This window comes from Leucopleurus acutus, assembly GCF_964270905.1.
Source record: "Leucopleurus acutus genome assembly, chromosome: 7".
Taxonomy (NCBI): domain Eukaryota; kingdom Metazoa; phylum Chordata; class Mammalia; order Artiodactyla; family Delphinidae; genus Leucopleurus; species Leucopleurus acutus.
The window spans coordinates 80,032,166-80,058,974 of NC_139150.1; the positions used below are offsets into that span (position 1 = coordinate 80,032,166).

Here is a 26,809-nt window from a genome sequence, read left to right on the forward strand (position 1 = left end):
GGCTCATTAAGTACCTACTCGGGCCAAGCACTGTACTAGCACTGGGAATTTAGCAGTGAAGAAAATGTGAAAGGCCTATGCCCTTACAGAAATTATATTCTAATGAGGGGAGAGAAATAATAAATAAGTAAACAGATAAACAAGGAAAATTCAAAATGTTAACATTGCTAAGAAAAAAATAAAACAGGGAAATGGGATAGAGAGTGCCTGAGGGTAGAGGCTGCCTATTTAAGTAGCTAGGGTGTCCAGGGAAGGCCTCTCCCAGGCAGTGATTTGAGCTGAGAAAGCAGTCATGAAAGCAAAGATCTGAAAGAGTGTTTCAGGGAGTGGGGAGACCAAGTGTGAAGGCCCTGAAAAAGGGCTTGGTGCAACCAAGGAGCAGAAAGGAAATATGGCTGGAATGGCTGGAAACAAGGAGCAGGGACTAGGTAGAAGCCAGATCATAAAGGGTCTTATAGGTTGGCAGAGGGTTTGCATTTTATTCTGATTACACTGGGAACCACTGAAGGATTTTAAGCAGGGGAGTCCTGTTATCTGATTGACACTTGATAAGATCACTCTGGCTACTGTGTGGAGAAAGGCTGTAGAAAGGGTAAGGATGGATACAGAGAGACCAGTTAGGAGGCTGCTGCAGCAGTCCAGGCCAGAAATAATCATGTTTTAGACAGGAGCTATAGCAGTCGAGATGACAAGAAGCAATCCAATTTTGAATATATTCTGGAATAGAACCAACGGGACCAACTAATGGATTGGATGTAGGTTTGGGGAGGTGCCACTTGCTAAGATGAAGAAGCTTCAGGAAAAGCAGGTTTGAGGAAGAAAACCAAGAGTTTGCTTTTGGACTTGTTAAACCAAGTAGGATGACTTTTTGTATAGCTTTGACTCTTAGAATCAGTAATATTTCACATTCTCCCAACAAATCATCAAAACCAACCAGTGCCGTGTGGGAATTTAAAATGGAATATAAGCAGTAACAAATAAACCTAACTGTATTACAAATAAAAAGGGAACCACACTGAAGGGGGTCAGGAAGAAAATAACTACCTAGTTAAGTTTGGAAAACAGTATTTTGACTGGATTCTGTAAAGATAAAAAGAACGTTATACAAAGCCTGTACTCTAGTGAGTAAAATGTCTTTCTCACCTGGGTGCGGATTAGCAATCCTGCAACTATTTTATGTGTATACTAGGACTGAACAAATAAGTGAACTAATTGTATCTAAAGAGAGCCAAATTACTCACTGTTGGAGAAAGAAGTCACAAAAAAGGAAACAGGAAGACAAGGATGAACCTGTGGAGTTGGACTGGAATCAGAAGTATCAGCATGAGCTCATGGCTTTCCATATACATGTACAGGTAGGTAAACAGAGAAATAAACAAAGAGGTGCATGTATCTGTGTGCGTAAGGATTCATGCATGTATTTCCTGGCTTCATCTGCTAAGAGGACCTAGAAGCAAAGACACTCTGGAACCAACCACTTCTCTCTACAGAAACCTCGTGCCCTAGTCTTGGCTTATAAATGTCATTATCCATTAAAAAGAACTAGGGCTCTTTGGAAAAGTGGTTCATTCCAGGGCTAGAACAGGAAAAATATAAGATAAGCCTGGAACATCTTGTTCCAAAAAATAAGGAGCCAGAAAATAAGGAAGAGCTCAAAAAATGTTTGGGGCATGTCAAAGTGATACAGGAGCCAATCTAAAGGAATTTCCAATGACCAAAGCTGGAACAATTTGAGCAATAAACAGAGATAGATTAAATTAAATCCTATAGACTAAAATAAATATCCATGAGTCCATACGTGTATTGAATAAATACATAATGGAGGAGAAGGGACAGTTCTTCCACACAGAATAATTCCAATTAATAAATTAGAAGGAATGAGGGAAACATAAAATTACCATTAGGTAAACACCATAATAATAACTGTTGCAGGCAAGATCCACCAATAGATGCTAAAATCACTGGGCAAAAGTTTGAGGAGAAAATATATAGTAGCATAGTCTTAAACATCTCCCCCCAAGATATTCATCAATTACAAGGGAAAAACAGTAACTTTGAGTAGAGAAACCTGGCAGACACCACCTCAACAAAGTGATCAAGGTGAATATCATGAGCAACAAACCATCTCGACATCATGCACTCCTTGATATGATGCACTGAGAAGGACACACATCATTTCTGTGGTATATTGATAACCTTAATCTAGTCATGAAAAAACATCAGACAAACTCAAATTGACAGACATCCCGTAAAACAACTAGCCAGTACTCATCAAAAGTGTCAAGGTCATGAGAACCAGAAAAGGAGGAGGAACTGTCACAGATCAGGGAGACTAAGGAGAGACAACAAATAAATGCAATGTGGGATCCTGGAGCAGAAAAAAAACGGAAAGAAAAATGGCTGAAATTCGAATAAGGTCTAGAGTTTAATTAGTGGTGATATTATGGAAGATCTTTGTTCTACTTCATACTTCCAGTTTTATATTTTCTAAATTGAAAATATATTACTTTTACAATAGAAAAAAATATTTAATTTATTACCTTTTCCTTCCTATCTTTAATTTATTCAAAATGATATCATAAAGAGTGATCATAGGGCTTCCCTGGTGGCACAGTGGTTGAGAGTCCGCCTGCCGATGCAGGGGACATGGGTTTGTGCCCCAGTCCAGGAGGATCCCACGCGCCGCACAGCAGCTGGGCCCGTGAGCCATGGCCGCTGGGCCTGCGCATCCGGTGCCTGTGCTCCGCAATGGGAGAGGCCACAGCGGTGAGAGGCCCGCATACCGCAAAAAAAAGAGTGATCATAAAAGGATATGTAACTGGAAACTTTACTTACTGGTCATTTTGCTTCCCACCCACACCAGTCACAGCTCTTGCCTTTAGCATTCTCCTTAGCACAATAGCAGATGCTGAAAACAGACGTGTGGACACAGGGTGGGAAGCAGGGGCTGGGATGAATTGGGAGATTAGGATTGACATATATACACTACCATGTGTAAAATAGATAACTAGTGGGAACCTGCTGTATAGCACAGGGAGCTTAGCTTGGTGCTCTGTGGTGACCTCAATGGGTGGGATGGGGGCGGGGGAAGGGAGGTCCAAGAGGGAGAGGATATATGTATACATATAATCGATTCACTTCGTTGTACAGCGGAAACTGACACAGCATTGTAAAGCAACTATACCCCAATTAAAATTTTTTTTCTTTTTTTTTTTTTTTTTTGTGGTACGTGGGCCTCTCACTGTTGTGGCCTCTCCCGTTGCGGAGCACAGGCTCTGGACACACAGGCTCAGCGGCCATGGATCACGGGCCCAGCCGCTCCGCAGCATGTGGGATCCTCCCGGACCGGGGCACAAACCCGTGTCCCCTGCATTGGCAGACGGACTCTCAACCACTGCACCACCAGGGAAGCACCCCAATTAAAAATTTTTTTAAAAAAAGGGTATGGACACCATGATTACTACGTGAAAAGGGCTTTGTGATCAAGGGCTGTTAGTCATGAGCTCTGCAGTATTAGGGAAATAGGATTATGGGTGACTTTTTGCCCTAAATTTTTGAATAAGGTTTTAACAATTAAAAAATATTTTTTTAATGAGATACAACATAACTTCCACCCTGTGACCTAGCAATTCCACTTCTGGGTATTTATACAAGAGCGAAAAAATGAAGTATATCCATGATATACACAACAACATGCATGAATCTCAAAATCCATTATGCTGACCAAAAAAAGACAGAAAAAGAGGATACATTGTATGATTCCACTTATATGAAGTTCTAGAACAGACAAAACTAATCTATGCTGAAAGAAAGGAGAACAACACGTGGGGATTGAGGGGAGGACTGCAAGAAAGGAGCACAAGGGAACTTCCTGGGAGATGATAGAAACGTTCTGTATCTTGATCACAGTGATAGTTACATGGCATATACATCAAGACTGATCAAACTATAGATCTTATTGTGCATTTTATTGTATGTAAGTTATGCCTCAATTTAAAATAAAGAGTATTGATGGGGAAAAAATGTGGCACAAAAATTTCACTTGTTAAAATAACCAGTAATCTAAGTCATAATTACCCACCTAATAAAATGTGAAGACTGTTAGGTGGTTAAATAAAATAACCAAAAGAAATTCTGACACATGCTACAATATGGATGAACCTTGAAGACATTATCCTAAGTGAAATAATCCAGCCACAAAACAACAGATACTGTATAATTCCACTTATACGAGGTACCTAGGGAAGTCAAATTCATAGAAACAGAAAGTAGAATCATGGTTGCCAAGGGCTAGGGGGAGGAAGGAATGAGAGGTAATTCAGGAAGATGAAAAAAGTTCTAGAAATAGATGGTGGTGATGGTCGCACAACAATGTGAATGTACTTAATGCCACTGAACTGTACACTTAAAAATAGTTAAAATAGTAAATTTTATGTTACGTATATTTTACCACCAAAAAAAAAAAAAAAACAGCCTAAGATAGACTCAGAAACCCAATCACTCTGCTTATCTTGCTGCTTAGCTCAAAAGAATTGGAGATCTGCCTTGCTTTCATTCCTTGAAAAGAATCAATCATTAATTTCTGAATCCTTCTGGGTATGAGCCAAAGGAAAACAGGCTCTACACTTTTTTCTCATTTTATTTTAAATCTTAGATCTACTAGGCTGTCATGAAAGAATTCAGTGATGCTTGCCTCCTTCAAAGCAATGGTCCCTAATCATTTAGGGGTTACAGATGCTTCTGAAAAATCTGATAAAAGCCACTGACCACAGTTCTTCACCCGAAGGCAATGAAGCTGCTTCATCTAGTTCATAAGTTAGGCTATCAGAGTTTACACTTTGAGAAGAACAAAGAACTGTAAGTTATCGAATTATAAGCAGAAGTAGGAACTCAAGGCTTATGAGCAAGTCAGGCAGGAGGGTTGAAGTTTCAGCCCACCTGCCTTGGAAACACCCCACCCTACTCCCCTGGACCTCAGGGCTATGAGCACAGTCAGCAGACCCAGGCTGAATCCATCTGCCCACCTAGATAGAACCAGGACACACCAGCACTCCCCACAAGGCTTACCTCATGCTGGGAATGGCATGGTAGCCCAATCGGAAGCGGAGTTTGCTAGACCCAGCAAAGTCTGCAATCACTTTTTCCCCCACAGTGTGCATGTGTCTGAGGAGCTCAAGGTGTTCTCCGGTCACAGCCTTCAGACTGGAAATGGAGGCCCATGGTAAGACCAGCCAGTGGTGACGAGCCTTGGGGTATTTATCCTTAATCACCACCACCTGCTCATCTTTGTAAACCTAGCAGAGGGGCACAAGAGAAGGAAACGGACATCTACAGCGCATCTTGTGTGTGCAGATACAGTCACATTCATTAACTCACTTCATTCCCACCACAATCTTGTGCAGAAGGTCTTAGTATCCCAATTTTGACCAATGAAAGCACAGAGACTCAGATAAGTTGAGTGTCTTGTGCCAGGTCACATAGTTATCAGTACTAAGTGGGAAGTCTAGAATTCCAACACAGATCTAGTCGACTCCAGTCTGCGTTTTCAGTCACCACACTACACAGAACACACAGAAGAGGCACATAGTTCCTGAGGATCTGATGTAAAACCCCTGCAGGCATGAACTCAAATGCACTATTCTCACTCTAACACAGCAGACCACATGATACATGCAAGTGTGTTCCAAGAAGCCCTATCAGATTGCCCCTTGTCACCCCAGGATGTAATTTAAGAACTCAGACTCCTCCCAGGATGATGCCTGACTATTAATCCCAGGGCAGCCCAGTAACTACAGTCACTATACATTATCTGACACTCTGTTGAAAGAGACCACACTAAGGTTAACACAACTTCCCTTATAATAATAGTACCCAGAAGAAGAAGGAAGAAGGAGGAACAAGGCAGAAGGGATATTCATTTGAAAAACTTGGCTTCTGTCCAAAGAACTCCAGTTGCTAACTTACTGACAATGAGAAAAGCCACTTGATCTCACAAAATAGCCCAGTAAAACGAATCTCACTCAGAAGGACTAATTTCCTTGGATTTCATTTGTAGTTATGAACTCTGTGAAGTGATCATTTAAAACGTGAAATGTATTTCAATGCCAAAATTTTATTCTGACCTGCATTTTGGGGTCCTCCATTGAAATCTTCAAGCCTTGACTCCAGTGGCCCAATGATTCCTAGAGCAAAAAGGGGCAATGTAAATCACAAATGCGATAGTTAAATTTGTCAGTAGTTAATACTGGACATCAGCAAAGTCCAACCAAACTTGGAAATAAGGTCAGTCTTTAAGAATTAAACTATATCTCTTTACCTCATCCTTTTCCTTTATGAACCATAAGCCATCCCCATCTTCTTCCCATATTCAGAGCTGCATGTCTAGACAGAGGCTGGAAACACCAGAGTGTGAACTGCATCTTCTTTGCCCTCTCCCACTCCATCTACAGCCTAAGTTTCCACTTTGACATCAGGATGTGAATCACATGATCTATGAAGAATGTTCCAATCTTAACCTTCTATAGATATACACTGACTCATTTTAGCAGCTCAGTGTTAAGCACACTGCCATTATCACCCTACCTTCAAGGGGCTTACCTCAGAAATTCAAGAGAAAAGTACATAAAGGGATATTCACCCAACTGACTGGTGACACAAACAAGTGACTCTTTCATCATGGTTAATAACCCCTTAGGCATGTCTGGGCTTTACTGCGTACAAAACAATTAAGTAGTCATTACACCTCGTTTAATCTCCACATCATCTATCAAGCACACTACCCTCACCTTTTTGGTGGATGCATCTTTCTCCTTCTTTGGGGGCACAGAGCACTGGCTAGAGTTGTTCCCAGGTTCTAGTCTTGTACTGGGCTCAGCTTCCTGGGCAGCATCCCTTTCTACAGAATCACTGTTGCCTGACCTCTTTCTCTTCCTGTGTGTTTCCAGGCCAGGGTTCTTTGTCTCTTCCTCAAACTCTATGATATATGGATAAAGTTCATTCACCAGGTGGAGGACCTGGCCAGGCTGCAGCTTCACCTCTTGGTCTTTCCCAATTATGAGTGAGTCAATGCTGGTGGGATTGACCCCTACCTATGGAATAATCAGAAAATAATTATAATAATAGCAATAACACCATTAGCAATATAGCTACTCCTATGTTCACCACTTACTATGTGCCAGGCACTGTGCTTAATATTCACTTCCGTTACTCTGCCACTTCCACACGTGACAGAGAACCCTTTATTGGCTGGCACAGACATTCTAAAGTCAACAGTGTAAGAAAATCATCAAGTATAACATGGAAATCCAAGTTACAAATAGACATACCTGCTTTACCTTGACATATCCTTTGTTACACTCCGCTTTTAACTGCACTGAAAGAGATTGAAAAAAGTTAAACCCAAATGCCATGAAGAACCAGGCACTTGCTCCTGTTCTCCCTACGAGACAATGAAGCCTCACTCCAGGAGGCAATGTGACAAGGGTTTCCTCAAAGGCCTAAGAGCAAAATCATCCATTATTCAGGTGGCTAGGGCTCCAGGTCCTTCCATAAAATGCCCAACAGTGTACATACTCCCTTAGCTACTGCTAATATCTTTATAAGGCAGCTTCACTGAATCCCTACAAGTCTCCCTATTCCAGAGCCCTTGGCCCACTCAGGATCACAGACTCTGCAGTCAGGAAAGGGGACCCATTTCTCTCACAAGCTCTTATATCTCAGGATTAAATCAAGACTTCCACTATTGTATGAAACCATCAGATGCCTTCAACAGAGAAAAAGTTAAAAGATACGTTCCTGGAAAACTGAAGTTCAGCTGGCCTTGGGTAGGAGGAGTAGAAAGAATATTCTAGAAAAAGGATTGCAGGGACAGAACAGTCTGAGCATGTGTGGGAAGAAGTAACACTAAATACTTGTGTTCAGATACGTGAACAAAAAGCCTCTGGACAGGCTGACATACACATCCCTACAGCTGCTGCTGTGACAAGGCAGACAGAGAGCAAGAAGCAGTGTCTGCTTCTGTATGTTTGGCTTAGCCAGCTCAAGCATGGCATTTGTCTTTTTCCCATTTAGATTAACTCATGTGGGAAAAACCATAATCAGTGCTGCAGACTCCAAGCCTTTGGAACCATGGCAAACACACTGCAGGGGGAGGCCTGGTAGCAGTGAGCATGTCTGGAGTTTACAGGTAAAAATTGAGGTACATGGTAAAGATTTTCCCTAAGGACTTTCATTTCATTAAATCCCACGAAAGGCATTTCAAGAGCTAGATGTCATAGTCTTTTAAAGATACCACCCTCTGTGTGTGGCAAAATGTAAAGGACGAAACCATCCCATCACTTCTCAGACATGGTTCCAAACTGGAAATCCCAGAATTCAATTGTCTCACTGCCCAAAGAGGAATCTCCCTGGGCAAAGCAGAGTGCAGAACTCAGTTCCACCAAGCCATAGTACAGGATAGAACCTGCCTGCTCCCAACACTGAATATTAACCACTTTCAGAGGGTGGAGTCAGGAGTGCATGGGGCCCTAGCACTGGCTAAAAGAGCTCAGTTCCTGAGTTTTGTTTAGGGCACACAAAAGGTTTTCCATCAGTACCATCCAGGAAATGTACATCTTTGATTATATCACCATCTGAGGGAACCAAACATGGTAATCTCCACAATCCTATGACCAGTTACCTTGCTGTCGAGAACATTTCTTGTCAGTGATCTTGGTCTCGGGGCTGCGCCCAACCATGACTGCTTCCAAATGTGGAAGTTTGATTCGCTGGTGCCGATTGTCCTGTCTCACCAACCAGCACACCCGCATCATTAGTCTGAGAGACAAAACACAAGAGAATCGCTGGAAAAACTAGCACAGGTCCTCCAGGACCACACCCCAGCACCACCACACATGCCATTTACCAGCTGTTCATCTTGAGGCAAGTGACTTCACCTCCCTAGTCTCAATTTCCTCACCTGTAAAATGTGATAATGACAGGACTCATGAAGGTGTTGTGAGGATTAAATAAAACAATATGGGTAAAGTATTTACTTCTGTTCCTCAGTCATGCTATGTAATCAAATATATGTTATGTTTATTGATATACTCTATGTGCTGGACATTAAGCTACCTGCTGAGGATCAAAGAATGATGAAACATTGTCCCTAGCCTTCAGGGGCCTGGAGTACAATGGGGCAGACTCATATATCAATTATTACAACATAATGTAATATCTACTATAAGAAGGGAGTAGCCAAATATGGCCTTAGCCCAGGGAAAGGAAAGACTAACTCTTGTAGGGAGCATCAAAAAAGGCTTCACGAGGAAGGGATATTCACGCTCAGTTTTAAAGGGTGAGAAGCTTGCCTGGCAGAGAGCTAAGGACATAAGAACAGAGGATGTTCTCCATAGGCATCAAGGTTTCCATTCCTTAACTGTCAAAACATACTGATGTTAGAACAACACATTTTACTGCCATCTGCCAGAAGATAGTCATAATAAATATACAAACCTACAATTTCTAAAGTGTGAATGCAGCACCTTTGTGCAATACACAACCTGCACAACACTACTGGAGGGTCTGATATTCTTTTGTAAAACAACTTTTATGGTCATGTAGGATATCAGTAGAAGAGAAAGAGAAGAAATTCGGGAGAGGGACGAGGCCTGAAGAAAGAGGATGGAGAGGAAAAAGAGCCAGGAGAAATTGTGAAGGTAGACTTATTGCTGACTGCATTTGGGGAATAACAAGGGAGTGAAGGTTTCTAATTTGGAAATACTCATTACCCAAAACGAGGAATACACTGGAGACATAATTTAGGGATAAATGATAAGCGAAGAAGAGATGATTTCAGATTGAAACGCAATTAGATTAAGTTGCCTGCAGAAGATCCTAGAGTCACACTAGGATATACGGGTATGAAGCTCAAGGAGGGGAAGGGACTGAAAGTATATGTGTGTGTGTGTGTGTGTGTGTGTGTGTGTGTGTGTGTGTGTGTGTGTGTGTGTGTGTGTGTGTGTGTGTATTTTTTGAGACTATAAAGTGCGTTATTTGGAGTCTTGGGAATTGCAATTCAGGAGACACAGTTTCGAGTAAAACAAAGTGTTTCAGGGGAGAGAAAGAATCAGGGGCTTATAAAGGTAAATGCCACAAGGTTGTTAAAGTTGTAAGAATTATGACCAGCTCTGACACAAAAAGGAAGTATCTGTCCTTAACTGAATGTATATATATGAGAGGCATCAACATGTCACAGAAGTTAGGGTAAAAAGAGAGGATGAGATCAGCTAGGGGCAGAACAGGGAACTGTGGGAGGGACAGACTAGATCTTTGGGACACCTCCCTAGACTCCAGAAGCCTACTAATACTCAAGCCTCAAATACCCTCTCCTTGCGAAACACCCCTTGCAGGCAAGGCAACACTCAATCAGCCGCTCTGCACAAGCTTTGTATCCAAAGGGGAGAGAAAAGAAACCAGATTTTTCAAAATCAGAGTTTCACTACCATCTGCAAAGACAGAATAACGCAAAGCAGAGTGAGCAAATGAGTGCTGAAGACGTGCAGTCACAGAAATAGGATCAGTCAGGAAAGGCTTTGGAAACTGCCCAGTAGAAAAAGCCAAGAGCCAAGGGGACTGATAAGAAAGAAAAGGAGTGGGAGTGGACATTCCACTTCAAAAAGCACAAGTGACGGTACAGATTTCAGCAATGACAAGCCATGGGTGAGGGGTGAGAAGCAGACCTTAGTTGGCCAACCCAGAGGAGCTGCCCCAGAGAGTCACCCAAAGAAGGCAAAGGTGTTGAAAGAACACTAGGCCAAAAAGTGGAGATTTAACAATCCATAGGAGACAACTGCCAGGGTCTGAGCTGCAGAGTGAGGTGAAATGATGCTGTGTATAGGCAGGCTGGAGTGGAGAAATCTAGAGTCAGAGATGAGTCATTTAATAAATTAAATGTGGGCCAGAGTTAGGTCTAAAAGGCAACTCCTTTGTGAGGGAGCTGATGCAAGAGCATGAAGAGTCAGCTGTAAATCTAAAATCCTAAACCCAGAGCCTCAAATGATGATGGTGCTACAGGCAAGTCCCACTTCTAAACACTATGTGTTCAGAGGGGCATGTTTGCTCTTGCTGGAAACTGATGAATGAGCAGGTAATGGACTGAGAAATGAAGTATGTCTTCATCAAGCATTGGGAAATAAGTCATCTGGTGACTGACTACTCACAGTAATAATAAAAGAAGCCTGAAAAGAGAACAGTTGGATAGCAGGGACAGGAGGGAATCCAGAGGACAGCTGAGAGCATGGCTGACTTTTGCAGGATAATAGGACCTACCCCTCCTGCCCCACACAAACATACATTCACATGCTTCATTCCCTCTAAAGTTCTGAAGTTATACTGTTTCTATTTACTACACCTTGAGAAACTGAAGCAGTGACTACAGGATGCTTATGTAACTAACCTTAAGTAATATCTTCGCCCATTTCAGCCTTCAATTCCAACTTCTAGGAATGAAGCATTTTAGAATATGGGGAGCACATAAGGATGGATGTTCCTGAATCTTCAATATAACTCATCCAGTAAAACTCCATAAACTGCAAGCTCTATGACAGCAGAAGTCAAGGCCATTTTTCCTTCCACTATACCCCTAGCACTTAATACCTAGCATACAGCAAGAATATAATAAATATTTGTAAGTGAATGACCAGATAATAATCCTATCCAGGTTTTCCTGCCTTCCTTCTCTCTCCCCTCCTCTAGCTCCTCTTACGTGGGGTGCTTTGCTACTCTCTCTGAGCAACCCCATCTCCACATTTATGTGGGTAAATCCTAATTCTCTACTTTTCAGCCCCACACTTTTCACTCCAGAGTTGTAGGGACTGGTCAGAAAGAAATTCTGATTATTTCTTAAGGGACCCCAGTAATCTGATGGGCCGCACAAGGCCAGAAATCTGGTAACCTGGAACACGCTGTCCAGAAGAATGTTCTGCAATGATATAAGTGTTCTAAACACTAACGTAGCCACCATGTGACAATCAAGCAACTGAAATGTAGCTGGTGCAACAGAGGAATTAAATTTCTTACTTAGCTTTTTTAAAATTTACCTTAAAGTTACGATAGCTACACGTGGCTGAGGGCTACCATAATGTCCAGCACAGCCCTGATCAATCCCAAATCCGTCAGGCTTGAAGTTGAGACTGTCATACTTTAACCCCACAGAGGTTACTTATTTCACCGCCCACTTCTTTTCATAAAACTAGTCCCATTTACCCATCCCTCTCTCTCCTTCCTTCCCCTCACATACATCCTTCAGGTATAACATACTACATCAGGTCTCCCAAGTAAGTCATTATGAATATGCTCTCCTGGTACTGAATTATACTCTTCCCTTCCTCCTAAAAAAACAAAAAATTCTTCTCAACCTCCAACTCCCACCTCCTCCCTGAGGCCTTCACAGAGCCTTCTCTCCTCTACATCTCCTCTTCTCTTCTCTACATCTTGTTATTGTGTGTGGTCGGATTTACCTTTTCTGAAAATGAAATATGGATGTAATCCCACTGGCCAAATGAGATTATAATCTCCTTGTAAACAGACTGCATCCATTCAGGAAACTCGGAGGAAGGATCTCTGGAAGTCACTGGCCTAGGCTAGGTCTGGTCTTGTACTCCTGGATCTGCTGGTCTTCAGCATACTTTTATCAAGTGCATACCATGTGCTAGGCACTTGCTAAATGTCTTACTTACATCATCTCATTTAATCTTCACAACTCTCATTCTAAGGAAAATTTAAGTCTTAGAGAAGAAAAGTAACATGTTCAAGTCACACAGCCAATGTGTGCCAGAGATAGGATTTGAATTATTCCAGAGAACGGGTTATTTTGTTGCTGTTGTTGTCTTGTTTGGGGTTTTTTTGACCACACTGCATGGCTTGCAGGATCTCAGTTCCCCGACCAGGGATTGAACCCAGGACATGGCAGTGAAAGGCCAGAATCCTTGTCACTAGACCACCAGGGAACTCCTGAGAATGGGTTCGTAATCACTACATCATATACTTTTCGTCTTCAGTCATTTGATCATTCAATCAAAATTACTGCATGTCTACCATGTACCTTACGCCACCCTGGTGCTGGGAATAAGGAGGTAACACATCTCACTTGTATTGTATGATGCAGGTATTATACATCATACCTGCCTTCAAAAGGCTCAGAGTCTTGTGGAGGAGAGAGACTCAAAAACAATTGTAACAAATGTGGAAAGTATAATGCTTGGTCTATGCAAAGGGTGTTGTGGGAGCACAAAGCTGGAGTATCCAACCTTGACTTGGAGAAAGGAAGTGTCAAGGAAGGTTTCCAATAAGAGGTGGGCCTAAAATGAGACCTATACATTAACTGGGTTAATTAGGTGAAAGTGGGCAGCCTAATTAGGTGAGGAGCAGGAAGAAGAGAAAGGAATCAGAGAGAAGATTCCAGTCAAAGGGAACAGCAAGGGCAGTGCACAAAGAAACAGCACAGTGCACATGAAGAAGCAGTTCAGGACTGCTGCAACCTAAGTATGAGGCAAAAAAAGAGGACGGAGATGCAGGCTGGTCCAGATGAAGCAGAGCCCTGGGTGACCAGCTGCAAAGCTCAAACGTTAGAAGCTCTAATGGATTTTGCAATTTAGTAAACAATAAATATTTGCTGAATGAGAGAAAAGATTGTATGAATGAACAGACAGATCCCCTTAAATATTATTAGCAGGACTTTGACTCAGTCAGATGTGTTTTCAAAGATCATTTGGGGGAGGAGGGTAGGTAGTGTGGAGAACAGATAACATCGGATACAGGACTAGAGGGGGGGATACCAGTTAGAAGGCCATCATATTTCAGATCAAAGAAGATCCAAAGTAAGACAATAATAGAGATGGAAAAAAGAGCACAGATTTGAGAAATATTTAGGGGGCAAAATCAACAAGATTTAGTGATGGATGTGCTAAGAGTAAGTTCAGAGAAGACAGAATTTGAACAGTCTGTGGGACTCGCAGGCAGAGCTGTCCAGGGTAGTCAGAGGTGAGCCCGAAACTCAGAGGAGATCTAAGCGGACACTTCGATTTGGGAGCATGCAGGAGGGAGTTAAAACCAAGCTAGTTGATGTGCTCACCTAGGCAGTGTGTACAGAATGAAAAGAACAATGGGCCAAAGTCACAAGGCTTGTAAACACCCAACATTTTAGGAGAGGAGAAAGAAGACTATCCACAGGAGAAATGACTGGTGAGAGAGGCACATGGAAAAACAACTAGAATGTAAGCTCTTTAAAGGAAGGAGGCACTTTGACTTGTTCATCTCTATATCACAGTACATGTTTGTTGAATAAATCAGCTGAGTGTATTGTCCTGAGAAGCAAAGGAGTAGGGAGTGAAAGGTATCATCAAGTTTCAAAAGCAGCAAAGGAATCCAGTAATGACTGAAGAATGTCTATCTGGTTTGATAATCAATCACTAGTGACTACAGGATAAAATTTCAGGGGAATAACAGATCTGAAAGCTAGACTGCAGAAAGGAACAGCAGGTGGAGTTGGAGACAGAATTTAGAATACTCTTTTAAAAGTTTGGATGAGAGGGGAAGAGAGTTACTGGATGAGAGCCAAAGGAAGATGGATCACTAGGAACTTTTTCTTTCTTTCTGGCTTGGGAGCGTGGGGGGGCAGGGTGACGACACACACATGGATATGAGAAACCTGACCTTGTTTATACATAACTGGGACATAGACAAGGGCACAAAAGACAAATGAAAACAAGATCTCATAGGTGAAAGTATAAAAGAAAGGTCAGAAGCAAAAATAAAGGAAATTGCTTTGATCAGGAGACAGCTCATCCTCTGATAATGAAGGAAAGGTAAAGATAGGTGTAAAGCTAGATGACTGTATGAAGGGAAGGCAGAGGCAGAAATTTGAGAGAGAGCCCACCTGATGACCTCAATTTTCTCCCTTAAATAGTAGACAACAATAGAGTAAGGTGTTTGGGAACTTGATAAACAGTTGAGGAAAATCAATATAAAATAGTGGATAACATCCAAGCCTCTGAAATCCAACTGCTCAAGTTCAAATCTTGCCTCCACCACCTACGGACTGTGCGACTTGTGGCCAGTTATTTAAGCTAAGTCTTTTATTTCTTCAGCTGTAAAACGATATTAATTAGTGCTCTACACCACAGCGTTGTCACAAGGGCTAAATTAAGAAGAAAAAGCTCAGTATCTGGCAAAAAACAAGCATTCAACACTACTATCATTCTTGTTAATAGTGAAGGTAGGATGAAAGCAGGAGCTAAGGAAATGTAAAAAGATCATCCGAGAGCACAACTAAGGTGAAAGGGCACAAATCTGTTGTGTCTTCCCACGTGAAGAGTCCTGTCTCAAGTGTTCTAATGACGCCCAATATAAATCAAATTCTCAAAAGGCTCCAAACCTGGACCACATTAATTCCACATAGAAATTATATCCTTGCTTTGTTGAACCGCTATCACTGGTCTGCATGAGAAAAGTCTTGCTTCTTCTGGTCTTCCTGTAAGGCCTGTTGAGGACGCTGTGAAGGGCCCTCAAGTTCCTCTCATGGAGCGTTTCTGGAGAAAACAATGTCCTTCCTGACAGGCTGCGCCGCCTCCTTGGGTTGGACAGTGCCCATTCTCTAATCTTTCCTCTGCTTGTGTTCCAAGCTAGGTACAGGTGTCAGGGGCACAGGTGAACGAACGCGAAGTGGGACGGAGGCCAACGTGAGCGCCGCCAAAACACGGCAGACGGGAAATGGGCAGCCCAGAGCCCTAGAGCCCTGGAGCCGGAGGATGCTGCAACGCCTGCCGGGAAAGAAGCCGTGAGAGCGTTATTCAGGGCACATCACCTAACAGGCAATAGCGGACCCGGCCTGAGGCCCACTCCCACGGCTCTCAACCCGGCAGGCAGAAGAGGTAGGCCGATAACCGCCTTACCTAGAAACGGCGGAGGCTGACAAGCTCACGTTACTCCTCCACTTCCGGCGCTGTGGGATGACGTCGCGAGACAGACTGGAGAGCAACCAGTGATTACCTGCTGACAGGATCTCGCCCGATGCCCGGATCCGGAAGTGCCCGCCCCACTTGGACCTGTATTGGGCCGCGGTCCAAGTTTGGATCTTGGCACTTATCCCAAAGAGGACGAGCTTTCTCAGCATCTGTCTATGCGAGAGCTGCTACCCCGTCACCACCTCTTAGTTTCTGAAATGGGAGAGACTTCAGGCTGCTCTCCTCTCGGTGGCCGTTTCTAGGCAGCCGTCCAGCCTCTGACATTCCCTTCATAAGGAAAAGCTCACTACTTTTAAGGCCACCTTTTGCGCTGTAGACAGTAGCTGCTTGTGGCCGCCCCCTTTCAAAGCTACAATCTGCTTTCTCCTATTCTGGGGTAGAAAGGACTGGAGGGGAGAAACCTTAGCGGAGAAACCTGCTAAGATTTTTTAATGCTGTCTTCACTAAATGAACTGGCTGAGGGGCAGTCAGGGAGGGGAGAAGCAGGATGCTGGAATGAAATGTGTTTACCGATTTTTACGGCAATTCCAGGATGTTCCCTAAGAGTCATATATTGCAATTATTCGAAGGCATTCTGGCAGATGGAAAAACTCCTCTCTCATTTGGAATATTGTTTCCTTCCAAAGAAAAGCAAAGACTCAACGGTATGATGGCGATATCAGAGCTATAAAAACAGAGTGGGAGGATCTTCCAGGAAACACGGAAGGGAGACTTGGCAGTTGTTAGCAGAGAAGATGCAGGTTTATATTAGGGTCACACCAGTAAGTGGAGGAGCACAGGAAGCTTCTCAGCAGCCACACAGGCCTCATGGCAGTGGAATGTGGTTCACATTGCTCGAGGTAAAGAGTGGCTATTCTGGTGACCTGACCAGTTATTTCCTCAGAATTAAGCTTCTCTTAGCCTCTACTTCAACCTGACCTGCCTATATGTGTCTTGCATTCAAAACTGGATTGGATTATTCTAATTGGATTATTCAACATATATTGTGCAAAATTGGGCAGCCTATTAGGTCTAGTTGGATTATTCAACATATACTGTGCAAAAATGTCCAGCCTATTAGGTCTAGCCATTTCTCTATAGCATACTACCGGCCCAAGAAGCAGGGTCACATGGCATAATGCACGGCTTCGGGGCATGGCAGGCACAAAATTTTCAAGGACTCCAAAACCAAAGATTTATCACAAACACATATATAGAGATTAATAGAGAATAAGCCTGTGGTATTATCTAATGCAGTAGCCCTCAAAATATAATCCTTAGATCAGTAGGAGTAGCCTCAAAACACTTGGGAACTTGTTAGAAATGCAAATTCTCAGTCCTCACCCCAGGCTTACTGATTCAGAAACTCTGGGGGGCGAGGCCCAGCAATATGTTTAACAAGCCCACCAGGTTATCCTAATATTGTACATGCTTAGATTTGAAATTCACTGATGGAAGGCAAAGGCTTCAAACCACACACGGTGATAAATGTGTTTTGTTAGTATACTCAGAGTTTTGGAGTTTTTTTGTTTGGTTTGTTTCTTTCAAATAAAATTTTTTTTTCAATTTTTAATTGTGGCAAAATACAAATAACATAAAACTTACCGTCTTAACTGTTTTTAAGTGTATAGTTCAGTAGTGTTAAGAATATTCACATTGTAGTAAAATCTATCTCCAGAACTTTTTTTTTTGGCTGCGTTGGGTCTTCGTTGCAGCGCACGGGCTTTCTCTAGTTGCCGCAAGTGGGGGCTACTCTTCGTTGCAGTGCACGGGCTTCTTATTGCAGTGCCTTCTCTTTTTGCAGAGCTAGGGCTCTAGGCACGCGGGCTCAGCAGTTGTGGCGCACGGGCTTAGTTGCTCTGCGGCATGTGGGATCTTCCCGGACCAGGGCTCGAACCCGTGTCCCCTGCACTGGCAGGCGGATTCTTAACCACTGCACCACCAGGGAAGCCTCCCAGAACTTTTTAATCTTGCAAAACGAAAACTCAAACAACTCCCCATTTCCCCCGCCCCCAATCCCTGGCAACCACCATTCTACTTTAAGTTACAATGAGTTTGACCACTCCAGATACCTCATGTAAGTGAAATCATACAGTATTTGTCTTTTTGTGACTGGCTTATTTCACTTAGCATAATGTCCTCAAGGTTAATTCACTTGTAAGTGTCAAAACCTCTCTCCTTTTCAAGGCTAAAAAACATTCCATTGCATGTATACACCACACTATTCCTCTGCTTCCACCTTTTGGCTATTATGAATAATGCTGCTGTGAACATCGTTGTACAAGTATTTCTTTGAGATCCTGCCTTCAATTATTTTGTATATATACCCAAAATAGGGATTGCTGATGCATAATTCTGTTTTTAATATTTTAAGGGACCACCTACTGTTTTCCATAGCGGCTGCACCATTTTACATTCCCACCAGCAGTGTACAAGGGTTCCAATTTCTCCACATTCTTGCCAACACTTGTTATTTTCTTATTTCGGTTTTTTTTCTTTTAATAGCAGTCATCCTAATGGGTGTGAGGTAAGGTGATATCTCACTGTGGCTTTGATGTGCATTTCTCTAATGATTAATGATATTGAGCATCTTTCCATGTTTTTTGGCCATTTGTATATCTTCTTCAGAGAAATACCTATTCAAGTCCTTTACCCATTTTTAAATCATGTTATTTTATTGTTGTTGCATTGTAGAAGTTCTTTTAATCTTCTGGATATTAACCCCTTATCACATATATGACTTGCAAATATTTTTTCCCATTTCATAGGTTGCCTTTTCACTCTGTCAACTGTGCCCTGCACAGAAGTTTTTAATTTATTATTATTATTATTTGGCTGCATTGGGTCTTCGTTGCAGTGCGCAGGCTTCTCATTGCGGTGGCTTCTCTTGTTGTGCAGCACAGGCTCTATAGGGCAGGCTCAGTAGTTCTGGTGCACAGGCTTAGTTGCTCCGCGGCATGTGGGATCATCCCAGACCAGGGCTCAAACCCATGTCCCCTGCATTGGCAGGCAGATTCTTAACCACTGCACCACCAGGGAAGCCCCAGAAGTTTTTAATTTTGATGTAGTCCAATTTATCTATATTTACTCTTGCTGCCTATGCTTTTGGTATCATATCCAAGAAATCATTGGATGCTTTTCCCCTATGTGTTACAGTTTTAGGTCTCACATTTAGGTCTTTGATCCATTTTGAGTTTTTTTTACATATTGTATAAAGTAAGCATCCAACATCATCCTTTTGCATGTGGATATCCAGTTTTCCCAACACAATTTGTTGAAAACACTGTCTTGCCTCCATTGAATGGTCTTGGAATACTTGTGGAAAATCATTTGACTATATATGCAAGGGTTTACTTCTGGGCTTTCAATTCTATTCCATTGGTCCAGTACCACCCTGTTTTGATTACTGTAGCTTTATAATAACTTTTTAAATCAGGAGGTGTGAGACCTCCAACTTTGTTGGTTGTTGTTTTTTTTCCTTTTTCTAAGATTGTTTTGGCTATTTTGCTCAGGGGGGGGTAATTTTTTTTTAATTATAACAGTTAGAAATTAGAAAATCTTGCATGAAAATCAGGATTCTTGGTCTCTTGGGAAAGAAATCCAGCAAATTCTGGTAACAAACAGCTGGAACTGGAGTGGCTGCCAAGTGCTCTCTAGTTGCCATTGTCTCCACCCACTCATTTACGTAATCTGTCCCGTCCCTTAAAGGCCCTTCTTTCTTTGATACTTTGAGACTCCTGGTCTAAGGGTAAGGCTGTTGGAGCCAGAGGACCAACCTGGGGAGGCTGCAGTGGTCTGGTTCAGAGATTTTCTCAAAAGGAAAAATACAGAGTTCTGAGAGAAAATATAGCTAGGAAATTTTGTTTGTTGCAGGAGAGAGGGTAGAGTGGGAGGGGTTGGGGAGGGGTGTCAAGAAAGACCTATCTAAGGAAAGGACAATTAAACTGAGTCCAGAAAGATGAAAATGAAACAGACAAGACTTGGTAGAAGAATATTCTAGGTCTATAATATAGACTGAGGAAAGGGCATGTACAAAAGCCCTACAGTAGGGCTTTTAGCATATTCTTTCAGGCATGAAAGAAATCCAATGGAGCTCAAGAGTAGTTCGTAAGAGGAAAACGGTGATATATGAGCGAGGGTCAGATAGTAAACCATTCAGGAACTGTATGTAAGCTCATCCTATAGTCAATGAAAAAACCCTAAAGAGTTAGCCAGGGAGTGACATTATTTGATTCTCATTTTATGAAGATCACTGTGGCTGCTGTGAAGAAGAACAGATTGGAAGGGAGGATGAGAACAGAAAGGCTGAGAGCAGTTAGGAGTTTACTGATGTAGCACAAAGGATGTTGGCAGCCTGGACAAGAATACAGAAGTGGACTGATTTAAGAGCTATTTTGGAGGCAGTAGCAACTGGATAAGACAAGACATATTCTTCTCTGTAGGCCAACCTAGGTCAGATGGCAAATAACAAAAGTCACTTAGTGGGGATAGGACCAAAACCTAGTGAGCTATACATGTAGTTGCATCTTTCACATATCCAAAAACTTCTCACTGCAAGTACCTACGACTATGCCTGAAGGCTTCCTCTGGCCCCAAGAGCCTTCTCTGACTGCATACAGGCCAGAAGGGATGGGATTTACACTCCTGGGAGCAGTAGTGAAAATGATGTAAAGAAGTGAATGGGTAAACTTGTTTCCACACCCCTGGGGCGAAACAACTTTGAAGCATACACTACTCTGTCTCCCAGAGGCTCTCCAGCCCCAGTTGTCTAGAGGGGTAACCTGTGCATTAACCCACCGGTACTACTTCCCTCCCATCCCTGTCTCACTTCTCCACTCCCCGACTGATCCTTCCTGCTATCATCTCCTAAACAAACTAATTGCACTCAAATCCTTGCCTTGTGTATGCTTCTGGGGGAATACAACCTACACACTCCTGTTGAATATTTTCTTTTTTTTTAATTAATTTGTTTGTTTATTTATTTATTTATTTATTTATGGCTGCATTGGGTCTTCATTGCTGCATGCGGGCTTTTCTCTAGTTGCAGCGAGCAGGGGCTACTCTTTGTTGCGGTGCGTGGGCTTCTCATTGCAGTGGCTTCTCTTGTTGCAGAGCACAGGCTCTAGGTGCGCGGGCTTCAGTAGTTGTGGCACACGGGCTCAGTAGTTGTGGCTCACAGGCTCTAGAGCGCAGGCTCAGTAGTTGTGGTGCACGGGCTTAGTTGCTCCGCGGCATGTGGAATCTTCCCAGACCAAGGCTCGAACCCGTGTCCCCTGCATTGGCAGGTGGATTCTTAACCACTGTGCCACCAGGGAAGTTCCTAAATATTTTCTAATGATATTTTATTTCTCTTTTTTAGGTAAGTTAGTAACTCCTACTGCTTCCCAACTTTTTGATGTCATGGCACAAAGATAAAATTATATATGCGAATCATACTGGGGTCACCTTAAGGTCTATGAGGAACTTGGTTTAAAAAAATCATTATATTTTCTTTATAATTATATGTGATAAAAATTTAAAATAGACCATTTGAGAAAATAACATTGATTCTGGCTAAATATCCAAATAAAATACTTTAAAATTTTTCATGAGAAACTTGATCATGTTTCTGTGAATATTACCTTTTTGACATTAGATTTCATGGTGAAATAGCTATGTCATTTCTGATTAAGTTTTTAATGATAATCTTTTTAAATTCTTAGAGTCACACCCATAATTGGCGCACCAGTAGAGAAGTTCTGTTCTATACATCACAGAGTAAACATGCTAATGTATCCATAAACTATACCCTGCAATTTACTTTAAAATTTTCCACCTATAATTTACACTTTATTGTTTTCAACTCCTACTTTCAATACTAGTTAACCTCTCCCACTATGTGTTGATTTCATAGCTTAACTCTCTCAAGAATCTAACTTTGCAAGAGTTTAGGGGATCGTCACTGTAATCCCAAGGACTAACATTCATACCATTGATGGTTCCTGTTAGAACTTTCATTTCAATTCATCAATTCTTATTTGTGTAAACTGCAGATGTTGTGGTGGTCTCTTCTGAAATTTCTTATAAACATACTAATTCTAACTTATCCTGCTTAGCTTCTACCATCTATTCATTGCCAGCCTTGTACGAGCAGTGCTGAACTTCTTACCCTTCCATCCCCTCCTCCTCAGTACTCTAGAGAGATAGATGAGCTATCCCTGCTAAGCCCTGGCGCAGCTGTAATACTCTATTGCATTCCTTGATGTTCATGCTATTTCCTCTGGAATGTTCTTCCTTATTTTCTCCCTAATTCACTCCAGCCCCCTCCAATCCATTTACATGCAACTAGAGAAAATATTTCAAAACACAAATCTGACTAAACTCAGTAACTTTTAGTCTTACTTTTGAATGAGATGTTATCTATCCCTCATAATCCTATCTACCACTTTTTCCTTGCCTATCCACATACCCAACACAGGGAGTTTCTTTCAATTTATTGAACCCATTCAGTCAAGGTTCTCTGGTTGGAAGCTGGAAAAGTACTCTAGCTAACTTAAAGACTGATGCAGCTGCCCTTGGTACCATTCCCAAACCATATGAATCCTGTACTATCCAGGCCCTCAACCTCACAATTACACAGAGTTAACAGTAACTCCAGAACAGGAGGGCCTGGGCTCCTGGCACTGTCAAGATCAGTTCTTCCCTCTGGTCAAGTAGGAGGGACATGGATTTAGGAGCCCACATGGACACTTGCATCCCACTAGAGGCCAAGATTCTCCAGGGTCTTGGCCTCTAGCCAGATGAAATCAGAGAAGCTCTAGCTTTCCATTGCTTGGTACATTTTTTCATTCATTCAAGTATTTTTGAGCAGCTTCTACATGTCAGGCATTGTTTTAGGTGCCAGGGCCTATACCACAGTGAACAAAACAAAGCTCCTGCTTTCAAGGAGCTTACAATCTAGTGGGGAGAGGCAGACCATAAAAAAGAAATATATGGATAGGGACTTCCCTGGTAGCGCAGTAGTTAAGAATCCGCCTGCCAATGCACGGGACACGGTTCAATCCCTGGTCCGGGAAGATCCCTCATGCGCAGAGTAACTAAGCCCATGTGGCACAACTACTGAGCCTGCCCTCTAGAATCCATAAGCCACAACTACTGAGCCCACGTGCCACAACTACTGAAGCCCGCGCACCTAGAGCCTGTGTTCCGCAACAAGAGAAGCCACCGCAATGAGAAGCCCGCACACCGCAACGAAGAGTAGCCCCCTCTCGCCGCAACTAGAGAAAGCCCACGTGCAGCAACGAAGACCCAACGCAGTCAAAAATAAATAAATTTTTTTAAAAAAGAAGAAATATACGAGTCATGTGGGGATAAATGTTATAAAGAAAAAGCAGGATAGAAAGTGATGAGGATACGTTGTTTATTGTTGAAGGCCTTTTTTTGAGTACAGACCTGAAAGAAGGAAGGAAGCCATGTAGATATCTAGGTGGGAAGGGAAGCCATCAAAGGATTTTAATCAGAGGAGTGACTTTTTGAGCCCTGCCACCTCCAACCACCACAGAGTGACATTTTTTTTTTTTTTAATGCGGTACGCATGCCTCTCACTGTCGTGGCCTCTCCCGCTGCGGAGCACAGGCTCCGGACGCGCAGGCTCAGCAGCCTTGGCTCACGGGCCCAGCCGCTCCGCGGCATGTGGGATCTTCCCGGACTGGGACACGAACCCGTGTCCCCTGCATCGGCAGGCAGACTCTCAACCACTGCGCCACCAGGGAAGCCCTGAGTGACATATTTTTTAAAGGGTACATATTTTTTAAAGAGTCATTCTAATTATTTTATGGCACCAGGATCTTAAAGAGAGGGAATGGTTTACAACCTGCAGTTTCTTCAAACCTCAATGTCTATATCCATTCAACAACCGCTTGGAGTGCCTCCTCTGTATTTGGCAGTGAGCTAGGTGTTGAGGACAGAGAAGGCAACAAGCCAGACCCAGCCCCTCCCTTTAAGGAACTTTCATTGCTGGGAGCTCAGTTCCAGCACACACTCAGCTTTCACAGATTCACTTTTGAGCTCTTCTACTCTCCTGAACTTGTCAGTGCCCTTCAGATACTGACCTACCTGCGATTTCTCCCATTTGTCTTTCTCACTATACTTCAGACTGGATGCCCAGTGGCATTTTCCAGACCGTGGTTTGGCTCCTCTTGACAACCAATTTGTATGTCTATACTTTTACACTATTCAGACAACCCTGGGACCCTCCTACTTTGTCACTCTTTTCACTAGCAAAGATCCAGCTCTGCATATCAAATTAACACAGTTTAATTAAATTTACTTTCTTTCTTCACCATACTTTCAATGAGTAAAACATCTACTTAACATAGAATAATATTGGCCTAAATTATATGGCCTGTAACAGAAGTTTTTAACCACTATCCAAAGGACTTTCGATACAGAAGAAACCTCACTTCCCACATATGTGACTTCTCCCTGATGTCTCAGAGATAGGGGATATGGCATATGTGATTAAGGAGAAAAAAGGACAAAAAATTTTTTTAGAAAATATAGATTTAGTCTTTCTCTCTATGGTAGTCTATTACTTTTCTAGACCCTATTGATTCTCCCCTCTCAGAATTCTTGCCCTTGTATAGTCCCCTCCCACACTGACTCTGGTCTTGGCCAAGGAACTGGCTTTGGCCAAAGGGATATTAAGAAGTAGGATGTGAGCAGAGCCTTGATAAGTACTTGCACATTGTGGCCTATCTTTTCGGGGTGCTTCTCTTCAGAACCCAGCTGCCAGGCTGTGAGAAGCCCAACTTAGCCACATGAAGAGATCCTATGAAGGAATACTGGGGTCCTGGTCAACAGCCCCAGATAAGCTCCCAGCCAACAGACAGTATGTGAGTGATCCAGCTTGGATGGACCCTCCAGCCCTAGTTGAGGAATCTCAGTAGTTACCACACAGAACAAACATGAGCTATCTCTGATAAACCTTGCTCTAATTGCAGAATTTTGAGCAAATAAATTACTGTTGTTATTTTAAGCCACCAATGTGGGGGGCATTTTGTCATACAGCATGAGATAACAAGAACACTCTTTTTTAAAAAAAAAAAAGAGGTGCTGTTTCTACTGTATGTTGGAATTCTTAAGACTAAAATGCCTGAACCCTGGGTCAAGGTTCAACTTCCGTAATAAGAGAGATGCCGGTGTACAATTTTACTGGTGTAATTGTCAGTTTAACGTCTGTGGCCCCATTCATCTGTAAGCTCCATGAGGGTTATGTCTATCATGGTCAACATTGTTTCAATGACCTAGAAAAGACCCTACCACATAGTAGGCACTCAATCAATATTTTAGTAAGTCAATATTATGTTGATTTACTAGCTATATTAGTTCTTCTGTTCGAATAGGACAGTAATACTTGTTATTTTATTATTATTATGAGCAAACATTATTATATAATGTTTACTACATGTAGACACTGTTCTAAGGAATTTACATGTATCATCAAATTTAGTCCTCACAATAATCCTATGAGCTTGGTACCATTATTACCCTTTTTTACAGATGAGGAAACTGAGGCACAGAAAGAATAAGTAACTTGTTTGTCACGGGGCCAGGATTCAAACCCAGGGAGTCAGCTTCCAGAGCCCATATTGTTTGCCACTGCACTGCCCCTCCCAGTTTCCTGTTCTAGGCCTGGCAGTGCCATTGCTGTTGAAGCAAGAACAAGGAAAGGTTTCACACCAGAAGATGAAGAGTTCCCTCATCATGATGAAGACACCCCTGTGATTATGCAGGTGGAAAGCTGCACAGAGGGACTGCGTTCCTGCTCTAAAACACCTTTACAACGTCAATGACAACAAGAAGATGACAGACAGGAATGAGAGATGGTGACACACACCAGGAAGAAAAACCCTTATACCAGGGTCTAACCCAAGCCTCTAACTCTGCCAGCTAAAGTGACTGAACTCCAACCCATGAGCTCAGCTCAATCCCAGTCACCCTACAGGACTATAAGGAGCCCTGAGTCAGGAGCTGCTAACTCAGCGTTGAGTCTCTTTTAATGTCAGTGCCCCTGTGACTTGTTACTGGGTCTTCCTTATGCTCAGCACACAGACCAATGACAAAGGCCCAATGTGGCACCATCACCAACTCTGCCTCTGCTCTGAAGAACAGCCTGGATGTGGGAGTCTGGATCTAAGCCAGTAGCACTGTGAAGGTCACTAGCAAACTGACCTCCCAGTTTGATGAGTACTTTCTTGACCCAAAACTACCACTACCACAACCAGCGAGTATGTACACCCACACACAAATAGCCCAGCCTCACTCCCATATTTGGAGAAGACATGATAAGTTTAATATTAAAATTGAAATGGCAATTTACCCCAACAGTAGAAGAAATATTTCATAACTGTATCGCTTGATAGCTAAAAAGGGGTGCAGAGTTGGGGAGCAGGACGTTAGGTCTTGGTAATCAGCGGGGTCTTTTAGAGGGAGCCTTTGAACTATGTCTTCTCCATTTGACATTCACTCAACAAATACTTTTTGACACCTGCTATATGCCAATAACTGTACTAGGTGTGAGAAATAAAATGTTGTGAAGCCATGATCACTGAGAGTGCTCCACCTCAGAAAAAGTGCTTTAGCCCATGAATCCCTTTTTGGTGTGCTGCCATCAGGCTGTAAGAGGCATCCTTGTGAACTAGACACCCTGTCAGGGATGCTGTCAAGGGCACTGCTCCTCTTATAACACAATGTTCTCTTCATAAGCATCCCTGGGAGACAGTCCAATCTGATCTCAATTCTGGGAATAGTTTTACTTCTCCAGAGTAACAGGTTTGTTTTTTACCTAT

At 42.6% G+C, this 26,809-nt stretch overlaps 1 protein-coding gene across 4 annotated transcripts in view; it reads right to left on the reverse strand.

Annotated features, from left to right (window-relative positions):
- The window catches only part of APTX (aprataxin), a 39,745-nt gene extending 23,781 nt beyond the window's left edge, over nt 1-15,964 (reverse strand). For 3 of the 4 annotated variants that reach the window (XM_082842573.1, XM_082842574.1, XM_082842571.1), the window contains exons 1-6: nt 15,413-15,867; nt 8,678-8,814; nt 7,326-7,372; nt 6,786-7,088; nt 6,123-6,182; nt 5,068-5,294 (exon numbers count right to left, since the gene is read on the reverse strand). In XM_082842573.1, coding sequence (XP_082698699.1) covers nt 5,068-5,294; nt 6,123-6,182; nt 6,786-7,088; nt 7,326-7,372; nt 8,678-8,814; nt 15,413-15,480 — 842 coding nt within the window. In that variant the 5' untranslated portion in view covers nt 15,481-15,867. Of the gene's footprint in view, nt 1-5,067; nt 5,295-6,122; nt 6,183-6,785; nt 7,089-7,325; nt 7,373-8,677; nt 8,815-15,412; nt 15,868-15,929 lie in introns of those variants that run through there. The other variant, XM_082842572.1, reaches the window with a different exon arrangement.
- Between the last annotated feature and the right edge of the window lie 10,845 nt (nt 15,965-26,809).